This window comes from Cupressus sempervirens, chromosome 4, assembly GCF_028749045.1.
Source record: "Cupressus sempervirens isolate cs-2001-9-10 chromosome 4, ASM2874904v1, whole genome shotgun sequence".
Lineage (NCBI taxonomy): Eukaryota > Viridiplantae > Streptophyta > Pinopsida > Cupressales > Cupressaceae > Cupressus > Cupressus sempervirens.
The window spans coordinates 319,684,794-319,701,816 of record NC_143121.1 but is presented as its reverse complement, the minus strand read 5'-3'; the positions used below and the strand labels follow the sequence as shown (position 1 = coordinate 319,701,816).

Genomic DNA, 17,023 nt, shown 5'->3' with positions numbered 1-17,023 from the left:
GAATGATTAAGCGTTTGACTTTATAAACAACTTTGCCTTAGGGATCAACACCTATGGCCAGATATCTAGGGTAATTTAAGACATATTGATAGATACAAGAGAGATTTACTTCGCAAGGGCTTAAGTCAGAGGTCCCTAGATATGTACAGGAGTGCCCTATTTGCCAACAAAATAAATAGGAGCACACTTTTTCTGCAGGTTTAATGTAGCCGCTACCCATTTTGAGTAGGAAGTGGGAGTGTATCTCGATGGACTTTTATCACAAGCTTGCCCAAAGCCCAAGGTAGAGATTGCATTGATGTCGTGGTGTACAAACTTATTAATTTGCACAATGTTTTCTGATCATCACTACATATACAATAGTACAGGCGGCATACTTGTTCTTCTAGGAGGTATTTGTACTTCATGGGTTATCGAGGAATGTAGTCGGTGATAAGGACATCAAGGTTGTGAGTCGTTTTTGGCATGATTTGTTTAGGCCCAATAGTATAGAGCTCATGACGAGCACTAGCTAATACCCCTAAATAAACTATCAGGTAGAGGTTGTAAATGAACAGGTGGAGAGATACCTTCGTAATTATATATCGAGGCACCGAGAGGCATGGGTTAGATAGTTTTATTTACGTGAATATTGCTACAACACAACCTACCACATGTCCCCAAATGATACCTCTCATGTCGTTGTACGAGTATGCTGCTCCCAACTTTCTAGATTTTCTTCTTTGGGGTGAATTGAGTCCTTCTATTTTCAATTTGCAAAATTCTGATATGTAGACCCTTGTTTGCTCAATCTATTCCCAAATCCATTTCATTAGATCCTATCACCTACACAAATAAAGAAGGGGAAATGTTGGTTTGATCAGGTTTTCTTAGGTCAAATACTAGTTTTGGAATTAACCATGAAGTATAATTATCATAGACTTCAAATGAAAACATATAGTAATGTAGCAAAGGCTAGATATGAAAATGAAGTATTTGGAGCTTATACCCTTTTGATGCAATGCTTTTTGAATGTGATCACAAGTGTTGAACAATAAAATGACTTGACATAAATGTGATATAAGAACATTCTAGCATAAGGGTTGTTATAAGTTTCCATAGTGTTTACATGTGAAGAATATGGTGGGATGAAATATCTCATGGAGTGCATAATCTTGAATACTTCTTGAATGCTTGTGCTTGTTGCATGATGATGTTTTAAATGATGAGGTTAGACTTGCTTTTTTACCCCTCCCTATGAAATACATTTGAATTTTTGAGGTAGATTAAATAGATTGTCGAACCAGGCTAACACATAAGTGAATTTCCCACTCTTGCAATGTATTTGTCTAATGATTTAATTTCGGGACCTTTTTGCGGGCTCAGGGTTGTCTGAGGCAACCTAGACCTACCAAATTAGGTTGTGTCAAGAAGTAGAGGTCCAAAATGTGATGAAGATGCTAGTTTTTGAGAAAGGTTAAAAATGCCAAAATTAAGTCCAGGTGAGAAAATTGCATAGGGATACAATTTCTGATGCTACAATTAGTTGTGAAGCTAATGATCATTTATTTTTTTCTCTTCACAATGGTTGAGGAACTTTGGAATTCATTAGTTAACACACTTGGGATGATATGGTTTACTCTACATAATGTGCTATTGTTGGTGGAGAGTTGGACCTTAATTTTTTGTTCAAGTCTCAAGTTTATTTGGAATGTTTCTCGTATGATATTAATGTGGAACCTCTAGCTTGCTTGTAATAGGAGGACCTTTTTAGACCTAAAGAGAGTGGTTAACATAATTTGGGACATGCTTGAGAGCGATCAATGAGAGATTGGGAAGATGTATCAAGAAGAGGATCAAAAGGTTTTAAAAAAGGAACCGATATGGGCTAACAAATGCCATAGGTTCAACTAGTTGGTTAAGAAGAGTTACAAGGATGTGAGGTTTGAAGGGTAAAGGGGGTAAATGTATGTTGTCTTACCCTATCCTAGGTTAGATTAAACTCAAATTTGTTGGGGTCACTAAGGGGAATTTCGACAGAGCTATTAGGATGGGGTGTTCAGGGACTTTAGGGGCTAATTGTTTGGAATATATGCCTTTGATTTTGGGATAGACTCCAACAATCTCACTAAAGCTAGAACTCTTTGGAGAGGTCTACAAACTATTAGCAAGGATGATGGATGAATATATGAGTAGAAGATTTCAAAGTTATTATCAATACCATGAATGGAAACTTCTTTAGGAATTGGACGCTAGGTTGATTGATCGATGAATGCAAAAAATCATCTCATGAATTTGATTGTCGTCAGTAAAAACTATGTTATAGCCGATGGGATTATTTAGTGTTCAAAAGGTTGCGTGACGGTTTAGTCACCCTTTTGCAAAGTATATGTACATCGTTTGAATGAAAGTATGAATCATCATGGTAATTGTGATTGCATATCTGCTTATATGAATAAAGTATCTTATTCTGTGTTACATTCTAGTCTCTTAATGCGATAAACATCCATTTACCTTGTACGGTAAACATTTGGCGCCGTTGCTAGTCGAACCTAGTAAAAAAGATGTGTTATGAAGATTAATGCCGAATTTGCCCAATAAAGATCGAAATAAAATAAGACAATGATGATGTATGCACATCACGTGAAACATTAATTCTCACACAACAGGCAGAGTGAAGGTAGAAGTTTCAATAGTTAGCCGATGGGCACCGAAGTGGTGAAGGAGCACGGATCGACGAAGTGCATTCACCTAGCAGACCGAGGAGTGTTGAGGACTTGCTTGAGGAGATGTAACAAAGTTTGAATTTGGTAGAAGAGACAAGGGAGGAGTTCCTAAACTTGTGTACACCAAGGGTAAAGAATCCAGACGGAAGAGAAGGGACCCGCTCGGCTCGAGTTGCCAAAGGAGCACGAGCATGGGGTGTACTCTTCATTCCTGATACACCTGATGAATGAATACAAGTTGAGAATCAAACAACTTAGCTTGTAGAAGACCTCTTCACATCACAGAGTAACACGGTTATCCAGAGTAATGCGGTTGTGCAGAACAACGTGAGTGCTCAGAACAACATGGGTGCGCAACAAGTACAATGAATATAGAGGAAGTTAACAATGACAGGGCCAAAAGAAAAACTACCAAAGTTTAATGACGATGGGACTGTCGATCTAGTTCGACATTGTAAAACGTGCAAAACAATATGGACTGCAAATGGCGTAATGGACCAAGATGACTGGGTCCGAAGTTTCCAACTACCCTATGAGGTGTAGCAATTGATTGCTTTTTAGAGACCGATCCGAAGAAACTAACTATATGGGCAGACGTCAAGAAAGAATTTATAATAGAGTTCTGATTACTTAGGGATGATAATGAGATAGTAGCGGGAATTTATAGTAAAAAATAGAGGAAGAATGAAACAGTCTGCGTATACGTGAGGAGGTTGAAGGAGCTGGTAGGAAAAATGGAAAGCCAACTAGCGGACGGGTTGAAGAAAAGGTGGTTTGTCGAAGGGCTATGACCAAGATTGGAAAAAGATGAAAATTGTACCTCTAGCATTGTACGTTGATGCATATAACCATGTGATGGACTTGGAGAGCGAACAAAAAACTGGCGAAAAGAAGAAAGACAGAGCTTCGGATTCTAAAGGCTCATCCTCCAAAAGCAGCAGCGATGAGGAATCAAGTAAAAAGGTTCGGGCACTACACAAGGATATACTACGTATGATGAAAGAGTTTAAAAACATGAAAAAGAATCCTGGCCAAACGAGAGAAGGGGAACTATGGTGTACGCATTGCAAGGAGGGCCACACAAAAGGCTCTTGCCCTAAGAACTAGTTTTGTGATATTTGCTAGATTGCGGGACATTCCACCAAGGAATGCATGTTCAATATGAAAATAAAGGAACACCAACAAGTATTACTAATGCAAGAATTGTCCACCTCGGGAGTAGGAACCAATACAAACAATGACGCGACAACCTCAGGAGGTTACTGAAACAGCAACCAACGCGGACGAGGCGAAAACAACAATAGCAACAACAATAACGGGGGCCATAGCCGGATATAGTATGATCCAGTCAGACAGCCAATGATACAGTGTTGTGCGTGCAACCTTTGGGGCCACTTCGCCAGAAACTGTACTACAAAGGGAACATCGTAGCTATTGTGTAGATGGTGTGGTCTTGGAGACCACGACGACTCAAAATGCCCTAAATCTAGGGCGAACCTATTGACCATAGAAAGATTTGACGAGGAAACATTAGCAATCACTCGCACGCAAGCGAAGAAGATAAGCTATCTAGATTTGGAAGAGGAAAAGAAAAGGATGCAACAAGTGAGAGTAGAAATAGAAAAGGAGATGGAGGCTGAAAAATCACAAAGGAAGGACATTGCTGGCACCTGAAGGAGGAACTTGGCAGAACAAAGCATCATATGATAGTTCCCATGAAGCTAAACAACCTTCTTCTTGGAATGTCTCAGTTACAGACCGCAATCCAAAACATGACACCATCCCTGAAGGCAGTGGAAGACCCAGGGAAGGATACACAAGGTGGAAGCGGAACGACCACAATAGACCCAATGCTACTTGCGCTAAACACAGGAAGACACCTTGCAGTAGTCAATATGGGTATTCTCGAAACTATCCTCACGAACACCATCGTAGATGGAGGGTTGGAAGTAAATGTATTGCTGGAAGAGACATGGAAGAAGTTGGGGTAAGCTACTCTATGGCCGCCTGCATTCCAACTGCTCACCACCGATCAATATGGGATTAAACTCCTCGGGACTCTAATGGCACAACCCGTAATGATCAGGACACAACCCTTCTTACTGGACTTCATGGTCATTCTGTTGAAAAGGAAAGGATATGATACCATCCTCGGAAGGGGCTAGCTGGTGCAGGCAAAGGTGAAACACGATTGGAAATGAAACACCCTCTCCATGGAAAGAGTAGGTCGTAGGTTTGTAATTTACCTACATACCTAGATGGTGGGAGAGGAGGTAGCGTCGTTAGACTTCGAAGGCGAAGGAGACGATGAAGGAAAGAAACAAATGGAACCCAACGAAGAAGGAATCTTGAGAGTAGGAGGATTCGACGATAACGACTTGGATTCGATTAATGACCTACTCTATTGGCAAATGGAGGACTATGCTCTTTCCGAGTTGTCACATGTTAGGGGTTGAGGAAGGAAATAAGGGAGAGGAAAAGAGTGAATTTCCAACGGAATACAAAGAAGTGAAAGGAGAGGTGCAAATAGATGAAACACCTGCACACACATTCAGCGAAGAGAAGCCTATTAAATACGAAGGACCCATGGTGAAGACGATGAACTTAGGGGACGGGGCTAATTCAAAAAACATATTTGTTGGAGATGACAGGAATCCAATTTTGAAAGCATCAACATTTAGATATTTATGGAGTATAAGGATGTTTTTGGGTGCACATACAAAGACCTGAAATGGGTATCGCCCAAATTGTGTCCACCGCATCCCACTGATAGTAGTACCCGTACAGAAGGGACCACACCACATAAACAAAAACTATGCCACACAGGTCACATATAAGATTAATCGGATGCTTGAAGCATGCATTAAATTTCGGGTATAGACGAGTGAGTGGGTATCCCCAATTGTGATATCACTGAAAAAGGATACCACTCAAATAAGGATGTGTAGACTTTCACTGTGTGAACGTGGTAACAATTAAGGATCCATTCCCGATACCGTTTATTGATAGTATTTTGGAGGAAGTTGGGGGGCATGAAAAATATTCATTCATGGATGGATTTTTCGAGTACAATCAGATATTCATTGCAAAAGAAGATAAGTTCAAAACAACCTTTGTGGTAGAAGATGGAGTGCATGCCTACAACAGAATGTTGTTCGGTCTATGTAATGTTTTGACAACGTTTCAAAGAATCATCTTGCACATCTACGACAAGATGTCAGTAGGGAACTTCAAAGCGTGCTTGGACGACTGGTCAGTTTTTAGTGTAGAGGACAAGCATCTGACTGCACTCAAGGAATGTATAGAAAGATGCAGACAGGCACGACTAGCACTAAACCCTAAGAAGTGTAGATTTATGGTACTTCAGGAAAAATTGTTGGGACATATCATGTGCAAGGTAGGATTAAAGATGGATCCTAACAAGGTTTGAGTGATTCTGGAAATGCCACCTTATTTCTAGGACACATAGGGTATTATTAGAGGTTAATTAAGAACTTTGTGAAAATATCTCACCCTCTCGACAAGCTAACTTGCAAGGGAGAACCTTATAAATGAGAATCAAAGCAAGATGAAGTCTTTCAGGGATTGAAAATGTGACTAGCCACAACACCTATCCTAGCTTACCCAAACTGGGACAAGGAGTTCCATGTACATGCCGATGCGTCGAACTACGCAATAGGAGCTATACTGGCACAAACAGATGATCATGGATTGGATCACCCGGTGTACTTCACAAGTAGACTACTGTCTAAGGCAAAAAAGAATTATAGCACAACAGAGCAGGAGGCTCTTGGAATTTGTACGCTGTGCAAAAGTTCAAACACTACTTACTGGCAACCCCATTTGTGTTCTACATAGACTACCAGGCCTTGCTATATCTCGTGAACAAACTGATCATTCAAGGACGGATAAGCAGATGGCTACTTCTCTTGTAGGAATTTACATTTAAAATTGTGGTATGGCCTCGAAAAAGCCACGTGAGTGCGGATCATCTATCCAGGATCAAATCGGGAGAAGCTCTGGAGGGAGTCAATGATGAGTTTATTGAAAGCAATGTTTCTGGATTAGATTGTTGATGCTCAAAAACCTCACACAATCTAATCTAGAAACATTGCTTTCATTCCAAATGGATTGTGGAAATTTGATATTGTTGATGACTTTATTGATGCACAACTATTTCAGATTGCCGTACTACCATCCTGGTATGCGAGTATCGGGGAATATCTTTTAACAAGGCAATTTCCTAGAGAAATGCCGCCTAGTGAGAGGAGAAAACTAGTACTGAGAAGTTGAACATTCCAGTTGATCAACGGGTTGCTATACAAGATGGGAACCGACCAGATTCTACGACGATGTGTTCTGGAGGAAGAAATACCATAAGTATTGAACGAAGCGCACGAAGGGCCTGTAGGAGGAAATATGGGGCCGGACACAACTGTGCGTACGATACTCCTTGTAGGATTGTGGTGGCCAACCATGCACAACGATGCCAAGGAGTGGGTTGTTGCATGTGATACATGCCACAGAGCCGGGAAGCCCCTAAAGAGGGATTTTATGCCTCTGAACCCCTCACATGCACATGAACTATTCGAACGGTGGGGGCTAGACTTTGTTGGGCTGTTGAAGGTAAGCAAAGCCTAGAGATGCAAATATATTATTGTAGCAACCGAGTACCTTACAAAGTGGGTAGAGGCATGGGCCCTATTAGACTACTCTACATTGAGCACGATGAGATTCATCTACGAGCAGATCATTACGAGGTACAAAATCTCGATACAAATGACAAGCGACTGTGGGGGACATTTTGTCAACCATGTCAGTTGACTACTCACCACGGAATTCAAAATCTACCATTCCTTGTTGAGTTCGTACTAGCCGAGAGCAAATAGATAGGCAAAGTCTACAAATAAAATTTTGGTTGCAATAATTTACAAGTCTTGCGCAGTTGAAGGTGAAGATTGAGAGGAAAAGTTACCATTGGCACTATGGACATACTGTACCTCTTACAAAGTCACCATGGGACACACTCCGTTCCAGCTAATGTATGGTCTGGAAGCCGTAGTACCAATAGAGTTCATGGTACCGAGTTTACAAATAACGATTGAAAATAAATTAGGAGACATGGAAAGTCTCAGGGAAAGGCTGTACAACTTGAATAAACTCGACGAACAACAACTACAAGCACAATGGGCCACTGAAGTTTCATAGTGCAGACGCAAGGTGTGGCACGACAGGCATTTGAAAATGAACCACAATTTCCTAGACTTTCATTTACCTGCATAGTAAGTTCCTTGTATTGCAAGAGATTTCCTAAACTTCCTTGTAGCTCATATATCACAATTTCTTAGACTTTCCTTGTACCTCATAAATCTACCTTTAACAAGTTTGATCCTAGCAGATCGATTTGTACTTCTAACAAAGTACAAAGTCACTTCTAATGGGGTGAACCCCAATAAAGATTAGTTGTATGCTCTTAACTGAGAGAACTTATTTATTGCAGTAGTGAAGATTCGTGGGCACCATCCCCACCGCGGTTTTTACATTCTAACCAAGGGTTTCCGTGAGACAAATATCATTGTGTTATGTGTCATATATATGCCGTGAGTTGATTTTATTATGCTTTATTTGCTGATACTGATTATATGCTTAGTTGAAAGTGAGCAATTCAGTCATATAGATTAGTAGCAAAAGTTTGTAGAAGTCTGCATGTACTGATCCACCCCCCTCTCTCAGTACCTGTTAATCCTAACAGTTAGTATTAGAGTGCTGGTCCTCTTGGTAGTAGCCTAACAATTTGAGGGAAAGATCCACAATCATGGAGAGGTACAGTTATGAGAAAGATCTTGAGGAGCAAGCTAACATGATTCATGAGCTACAAGGAAAGTCTAGGAAATTGTGATTTATGAACTACAAGGAAGTTTAGGAAATCTCTTGCAATGCAAGGAACTTACTTGTACAAAACTTTCCTCACTTAAAGAGTTTTTCTGTGACTCAACCACATTGGTTTCTAATTGTATGATAAGTGCTTCCCCTATTTCTATTTGAATCAAACATATAGATTTTTTTAAAATTAATTTTAGTAATTATAGATGAGAAGTTGTCATGGCATTTGCGTTAAAAATTAGTACGAGAGTTGAGGCACCATAACTAAAACTGCCACTCATATTAAAATGAACTTCAAAATTATCTTTTGGTAATTCTATTGAATTGAAAACAAATATTATCTCAAAAATAAGAATTTTTAAAAAATTTCTTCTTTCAAGTTTCTTTTTATTTCTACAAAAATTCTTTTAATTGAACTTCTTTGGATTTGTCATTGGGATAACCAGCGGCTGATGCGAGCTTAGGGTGAAACTAGTCCCCCATAGGTGAAGAGCAACCGTGTGCAAGCCACTCTTACCAGTTAAACCTGGAGATGGAATCGAACCCCAGACCATACACACTAAGGGTTGCCCAAATGAAAGTCATGACCACATTGAAGACGTGGAGAAATTGTCAATAGGTGCTATGTCAGAAGAATCTGAAAAAACTATTGAGGAACTGATGGAGAAAAATGAAAAGCTAAAAGAAAATGTCAAAAACTTAAAAAGGGAATTGTAAAGTCAGTCAGTCAGAACGCGTGAAGATATGAAAAGTAAAAGAGCCACTGAAAATGCTAGGAAACTTGCAGAAGATGGCAAGAGGAATGCTGAAAATGCACTGCATGAGAAGTATTAGTATATCACAGGTGATTGTTATCATGCATGAACATCTTAATCAGAGACTATGGAGAATCAAGAGAGTGAAACTGAAAATCAAAGGTTGAGAGAGGAAAATGAGAAATTAAAGAAAGAACCGCAGATAGAGAAAGAGGCAAATCAGGAGCTGAAACAATACAATGAGAGCTTGCAAAAACTGGATGAACAATTGAAGAACCAGAGAAAGCCCAATGATACAATCGGTCTTGTATACAAAGGTTAGAAGCTAGACATAATTGGTGAAACATCAAAAGCCAAACACAAGAAGCATTAGAACAGTCCAAACACAACCATAATCATATTAGGATTGACAAACCCACTTGCTTCAATTGGAAAAGGATTGGTCACACCGCAAATGTGTGTAGAAGCAAACTTGTTAGTAAGTGAAATACTTTTGAACGTAGTTGCTATAATTGTCTTAAGTATGGACATGCTACCTATGAGTGTAAGTCTAAGTGTAAGGACGGTAATAGTAAATTTCATGGTTACCATACAAATGCAATAAGTATGGACACAAAGCTAAGGAATGCAGATCTAAAACTTCTAGTCACCAGTTCTATTGGTGAATACTAATAGAAGGGAACGCTAGTTCAGTCCCACATGCCTAGCGTGTGGAAAATCAGGACACCTGAGAGAGAATAACAAATATAGAGCACAACGAAATAATTCCAGAAATAATCGGCCAGTGTTATGTTCTCAATGCAATAAGGTTCGTCATGTTGCAAATGATTGTAGGTTCAGAAATCAATCTCTTAACAAGTCATAGAAAGGTAAGATGAAGAACCTTGCTAGTCTTAATGATATCATAAATGAAATGAAAAAGACTTGGATAAAGATGAAGAAACACAGGAGCAAGAAAAGTCATTTGTAGAAATTTCGCTGTCAGTAGGTGCTGTGAACACATCATCAAACTAAGCAGAGCATTTGCTTATGGGGAGCATGTAGAAATGAAACTTACCCACCGGTCCCCACAATAAAGAAAGGATTAATGAGATTGCAAGGTATTATGCAAAGTTGTGTTGTTTTCAAATTCTGCAAAGGAATGTGAAAAGCTAGACTAATCACGTGTCAAGAAATTAAAAAATTAAGTTGCATTCATTTGTAATCAATCATATGCATTGGAAGAGAGCTAACCAGTAAGTATTCATTAATTGGTGACAAGACACTATTCTTAGCATTAGGAAAGGTATTGTTTGACTGTTAGAGGTAACATCTATCTTTCGATGATAAATAGTGATTAAGTAATTCATTTCACACCTTTACCTTCATTAGTTTACTCTATAGAAAAACTGAACACTATCTAATGATTGTGCAAGAAAGGTTTTAAGATTCGTCCAAGGAAATTGTAATTGAGCTTATTGTGAGTCCTAATCGGTCATTCATGAAGTTGTAAGATTTAATTACTGTTGGAATACCGTTTGTATCTGAAACAATGGCAAAGAATGTTGAGATGAAGGCTTTGGTTAGAAACATGGAAGAATCGAGACCAATATACACATCTCTGGTGGTCAGAAAATTTGAAGTAGACATGGATGAAGCATTTTCTGCGATACCATTGGGAGTTCTACAAGTGGAAGATATTCAAGCATTTATCTACTACAAGATTGAGGAATTGGGAGCTGAGAATGTCAGAAGTGATTATGAGAACCTGTGCACAGATGCAGTATTGAAGGAGGAGCACAATCATAAAAAAGCAAAAGGTTTAACTTATGTTGAAGACATCCCCACTGAGTTTCATCCAAATTGGATTGGGATTGTATTGAATAGAGTATGTGACCAGTTTATGTGGTTGGACAAACCACACAAGTTGTCAAAGACAATTGTCCATAGAGTAACATGATTTCGATCTCAAGGAAATGAATGCACAGCTAGAAAAATACCTAGTCATTTGCTTATTGATCTAACCAAATCTAAGTGTGATGGACGAGCTATGACTATAGAACATATACAAGAGCAATTGGATACAGAGTGTATCAATCTAGTAGAACCAATGCTGTACCAATAGGTGCAGTACACAACACTTATAAGATTGTAAAGAACAATGAAGTTTATGATCCATGTCAAATGGTGAGGACACAAATCCTGGAGAACATGAAGAGAATAAAAAAAGACAACAAACAATTAGTGAAGTATGGAGCTCTATTAGTATGTATTTTCTTTAATACTCAAAACTATTTCACAGGCAAAGAAAAAGTTGAATGGTCAAAGAGCACACCTGTAATTACACAAATAGGTGAACTAATAAAGGAATAAAGTGAAAATTTCAGTAATGTCATGACTGAATTCTTTGAGAATTTTCAAGCTAACATGCATATTCATGTAAGGATTCCTGCTAGTATTGTAGAAAAAATATAAAAATGATACAGTTTTCTAGTGGATACAGATTCCTATATTCTACAGGTTGTTGAACCTAGAACCCATTAGCTTCCACCTATGGGCTATGAGTCAATGAAGAAGAGGCCAGTCTTCATGCTGGCTTATTATTGTCCAAACCCATGGATAAGAATGAGAAAAGATTTGGTACCTTTGGAGAAATTGTTGCAGGTACTACAAAGGAGATGAAGACACCAGTCAAAACACAAAGAAGGTCTACCAGTCAAGCCCAACAGACACCTAGTAAAGGAACAGGGACATTTGGTACAATGAAAATGGTGATAGAGGATCCATCTGCAAACATCCCCTCTACCTACCAAAGAGTGAAGAGAAAGGCTACTAGGTCAGTTACAAAGGAAGGGTGAGTTTTTATAATTTTGCCCCTTGATTTTTATTTATTTTGGGTTTACAAACTTTTCCCTCAAAATTAAGGGTTTGCTCTTGGTAGGGTGGGCTCTTTGGTTTCTAGAAAGGTTTTTCCATTTTTTTCTTAAAAACAATGTTTGTATGCTGATTCATGTCTCAGATGTTGTGCCAATTATCTGTTTGGTTTTCCAATTTTATCCTCAAAAATCATTTCTAGACTCTATAATATACAAAGTTGTGTGGGATTCCTTTGTGATTTTTTACCTTTTTTCCATCAAAATGATGATTCCTAATCTTGGATTGAGCTATTTTTTCCTCAAAAGTTGTGACTTTTTGCAGTCTCTTTTGGGGCGGTGCACCCTTTTTGCAAAAATGTAGAAGGCTTGCTGATTTTTCCTCAAAATCATGACAACCATTCTCGGTGTTTTCTCCAACTATAGGGAGCAACGACTCTATTATCCAACATCACATTGGACGTTTTGTGATTGTTTCTAGTTACAATTTTTGCAAATTTTGGGAGGGCTAGTGGCAGACTCATGTCAGTGGTAGAGTTAGTGGAAGGCTTTTGTCTCTTGTTGTAGAACATTCTGAAGACAGGAGCAACCTTCTCTATTTTTTCTAGACAGATGTTGGCTACTCTTGGTCATTATCTAGGGAGGGTCTTAGCAACAACAAAATATTTTGAAGAATTTATGACCACAAGACATGTATAGTCTTCTTTTGGGCAGTTAGCCTGACCATTAAGGGAGGGTATTAGAATATTGTTATTTTTCTTTAATAGTCATCTTAGTCTTTAGTTTATTAGGTAGTTTCTATTTATATCTTTTGTTCACAATTGTTAGTCCCTGCCTTATATAAGGCAGGGAACTAATGTTCCCAATAGATCCCCCTTTGTCCATCCACGATTAATTTTCGTTACAAAAACCAAATGTATGTCAAAAGTTTTTTAAAGTTCGATTTAAAAAATGAATTATGGTGTAGGAATTCTGATTTTTTGATTGGTTCGATCCGATTTTCCTGGGCATTTACCATATTTTCTGAATCAATAAAACGGAAAAATTCAGGATTTAAAAATTCTTAAAAGTTGTTAGATTGTATTTAATATTTTTTAAAAAGCTTTACAATGTGTCCACTTTCTTGAGCTTCGTGTTGATAATAATCTTTTCCAACTACGTAATATCTAGTGTTAATGTTGAGAGGGATAATATAATGAGATTTAGTTAAACCATTTGAAAGATTTATAGTTGGTTTATAACAAAAACTTTAGGTATTCATTATATTAAAATATTATTTTTTCTATTAATCATTTTTAATTATTATAATTTAAACTAAAGTTAATTATAAGAAATTAAACAAATATAATAATTATTTTTTATTAGAGAAGTTTATATTATGAAAAGTTAATTATAAATGATGTGAATTTGTAAATACATTTAATGGAAAATATAATATATTATAATTTTTAGTCTTTAAATTCAATTTTAAAAATATAAAAAATTATTATTGTAAAAAATACCTTCGCCAAAAAATATGAATGCATTTTTGTTGTCATTGTCGTATTTTTTTATACTTGAATATTTTTAAAAATTGAATTAAATTATTTATTAAATTCAAACCATCAAAATAAAAACTAAATAAACAATTATATATTGACTACTTCATCATACTTCTTTTATTTAATATTTTGGATAAGAAACGAAGTGAACTATATTAAAAAATAATATATAATCTTTATACACTCTTAATATTGTTTTTTTACACAATACAATATTTTTGCTTAAAAAAGACGGTGTTAATCTTATCTTTGTGTTTCTCTTAACTATTAATTTAGTGCTATACAACATTATCAATGCATTTATCTACCTTCTAACCCTTGCACAAGGCAGGAACTCAAGCTCTCGTAGAGCTCTTGTTTATTTTAAAAACACTGTCTTTGTAAATCTATACAAGGAGCTTTCATCCCATGTTTAATACAACATTGATTTACAATTACAGGTTGCCCCTAAAATAGTGGGATGTGATGATGTAAGCAATTGCATGCTCTTTTTGGACCAATCATATTATAAACCCCTCTAGATAAAAGAAAGTCCTACTTGTTCTTTTATGACTGGGTTTTTTAATGTATTATGTCTATTTCTAATCTTTATGCACTATATTTGACATGAAATAACCATTTCAAAGTTTGCTCCATTCTTATGAATATAATGTTTTTTAGTTATTCAAGTTTTACTGTTTTTCCAGTTCTAAACCTGGATAGTTGAATCCCTTTTATACTTTTGCCATACCATATCAATGTTGTGTGAATGGAATTCTACTATCATATCTTATTGTATGAGGTCATTTTATGGACTATGTTTGCTAGAATATACATTTCAACGACGAGTTGATTGCTATAATTAGATAGAAGATCTTGTAGTGTTTTTTGTTTTCTTAAAATTATGTCAATAAGTTTTGCAATGATAATAGTTAATGATTTTCCTAAGTGATTGTTGCTCATGTTGTACATATAGTATGCTAATTTAATTTGATCAGAAAACTGGGAACGTTTTGATCTGTGGACAGTTTTGATCTTAGACTAAATTTGAAACATAAGAAAGAAGACTGACATACAATTTGAGATCCAAGTCTAACGTTGTGAAGAATGTTGCTTGGTAGAACATTATGTAGAACATTATCTGGGGCCATATTGCATTATATGTCGATGACTGCTTTTTGTTTCTGTACAGATGTTTGATTATGTTCTTACAATATAGATATACTAAGTTGTGTACATGGATGAAGTTGTAGGAAACTATCAGAATTTGACAAAGACAAAACTTACAAATCTCTGGTCTTCCCACTACAGCAATGCATCAAGATTGCAGTCCCAGCTAAATTCAAAACTGCAGGACTCAATGCAACGTCTTTGTCATTCCACTGGTGAGAATTTGTGGTCTTAGCAGTGTATCTATGTTCAACAAGCTTTAATATAAAATAATTGCATCTCCCTCACATGTCTGGTAAGATTTTTTAAGCAATCATACCATATTTCTGTTTAACAAGTTATAATGCATGTGCATAAGTGCAGCCTTCTGTAAAAATAGTGAATGGGTTTTTTGCTATTGTTTTGTTTTGGAAAGCAACAGCCTAAAACTCTAATATCTTCATAGTCTGTTAAGCAAATCCCTCTTTGGATTGCTCAATTTGAGCCATGATTACTAAAAAGCCAAGAGAAATCCTTGTGATGAGTGACCATCTTAGGAGTACACAAAATAAGATATGAGTATTACTTAGTGCTACAGTCAAAAGATGAAAATGAAATGTCATTATATACCACTTTTTTCTTTAAGAGTTCAAACATTACCTAGTCAATCCTAGGGAGTGAATGCTTGTGAATCAACCTTAACTCATTTTTTGATGAAAGGAAATATTGGTGTACAGTCTGGCATAAAGTAATTTTTAATCCTTAAAATATCACATTATGGGAAGCTGAGATTCTTGGTCATATGAATATATATGGTGTCCTCACAAGAACTTTCTTTCATTGTTGGTCACGGGTCCTCATGGAAGCTCCATAAAGGTTGTTTGTCACTCTCGATTTTGGGAGCTCTAATGACTATGCTGCAAGTATAATGGAAGCTTGATAAGTAGGAGATGATTTTCACAGCTGGTCAAATTGTGATGTGAATATCAGGATTTAACTGTGTGATTTTGAGTCAAACTCGATGACCCATGTTTCATGAGTAGTGATTCAACATGAATCCATCTCTCATGAGAATAAATGGAACACTTAGCACTCATTGGATCTAGGTGATGCTCACAGGGGTGAAGCACCGGGACTTCCCGGGAGGTCACCCATCCCAGTACTACTCCAGCCTGAGCGCGCTTAACTACGGAGTTTCCTCCACAGTTAAACCCAAAGCTTGCAACCCCATTTGCAAAACCTTCACCAAGTGTTGTGCCTTATGAACCATTCATTAGAAAGCCCCTTAAGCTCATCAATTGATAGTAGGAGATGATTTCCACAGCTAGTCAAATTGTGATGAGCTTAAGGGGCTTTCTAATGAATGGTTCATAAGGCACAACACTTGGTGAAGGTTTTGCAAATGGGGTTGCAAGCTTTGGGTTTAACTGTGGAGGAAACTCCGTAGTTAAGCGCGCTCAGGCTGGAGTAGTACTGGGATGGGTGACCTCCCGGGAAGTCCCGGTGCTTCACCCCTGTGAGCATCACCTAGATCCAATGAGTGCTAAGTGTTCCATTTATTCTCATGAGAGATGGATTCATGTTGAATCACTACTCATGAAACATGGGTCATCGAGTTTGACTCAAAATCACACAGTTAAATCCTGATATTCACATCACATAATGGAAGCTGTTTCTTGACCTCTACACCCATGTATCAGCCCCAATGTACTGTTTATACAAAAGATACCTTATGCTTATTCCTCTATGGGCAACACAATGATGATAAACTAATCGTAGCCATAGATTAGTGAGTCCATCCTGATGGGTAGCTAAGTTTGTGAACAATGAATGTTGCTTGACAACAATTGTTTTGGTGATAACCATTAATATGATCCTCATCTTGACTACTTTGTAGGATTCTTGGTAATCCTTGACTCCTGTAGATTGGGTAGGTTGCAATATTAATGTAATGACAAATCTGGAAGATTATGTTTGTTTTCTCTTTTCATCCTGCATTTGTATAGGGAAGCTCATCTGTAATGGCAGATTTCAAGAAATCCTTCTTAATACAGTCTTGGTCTTAGAAGTGTAAATGGTGCTCAATCAAAATGCTTCTTTTACCCTTGGTATTGTTGACTTTTACTGTGATCTGATAAAGTAGGTTATTCTTGTTGATC

At 37.3% G+C, this 17,023-nt stretch overlaps 1 protein-coding gene across 2 annotated transcripts in view; it reads left to right on the top strand.

The window, feature by feature from the left end:
* The window catches only part of LOC149561315 (uncharacterized), a 126,444-nt gene that overhangs the window by 32,446 nt on the left and 76,975 nt on the right, over positions 1-17,023 (top strand). For both annotated transcript variants that reach the window (XM_089825081.1, XM_089825082.1), the window contains exon 2: positions 14,963-15,100. In XM_089825081.1, the coding sequence (XP_089681207.1) occupies positions 14,963-15,100 (138 nt within the window). The remainder of the gene's footprint in view (positions 1-14,962; positions 15,101-17,023) is intronic.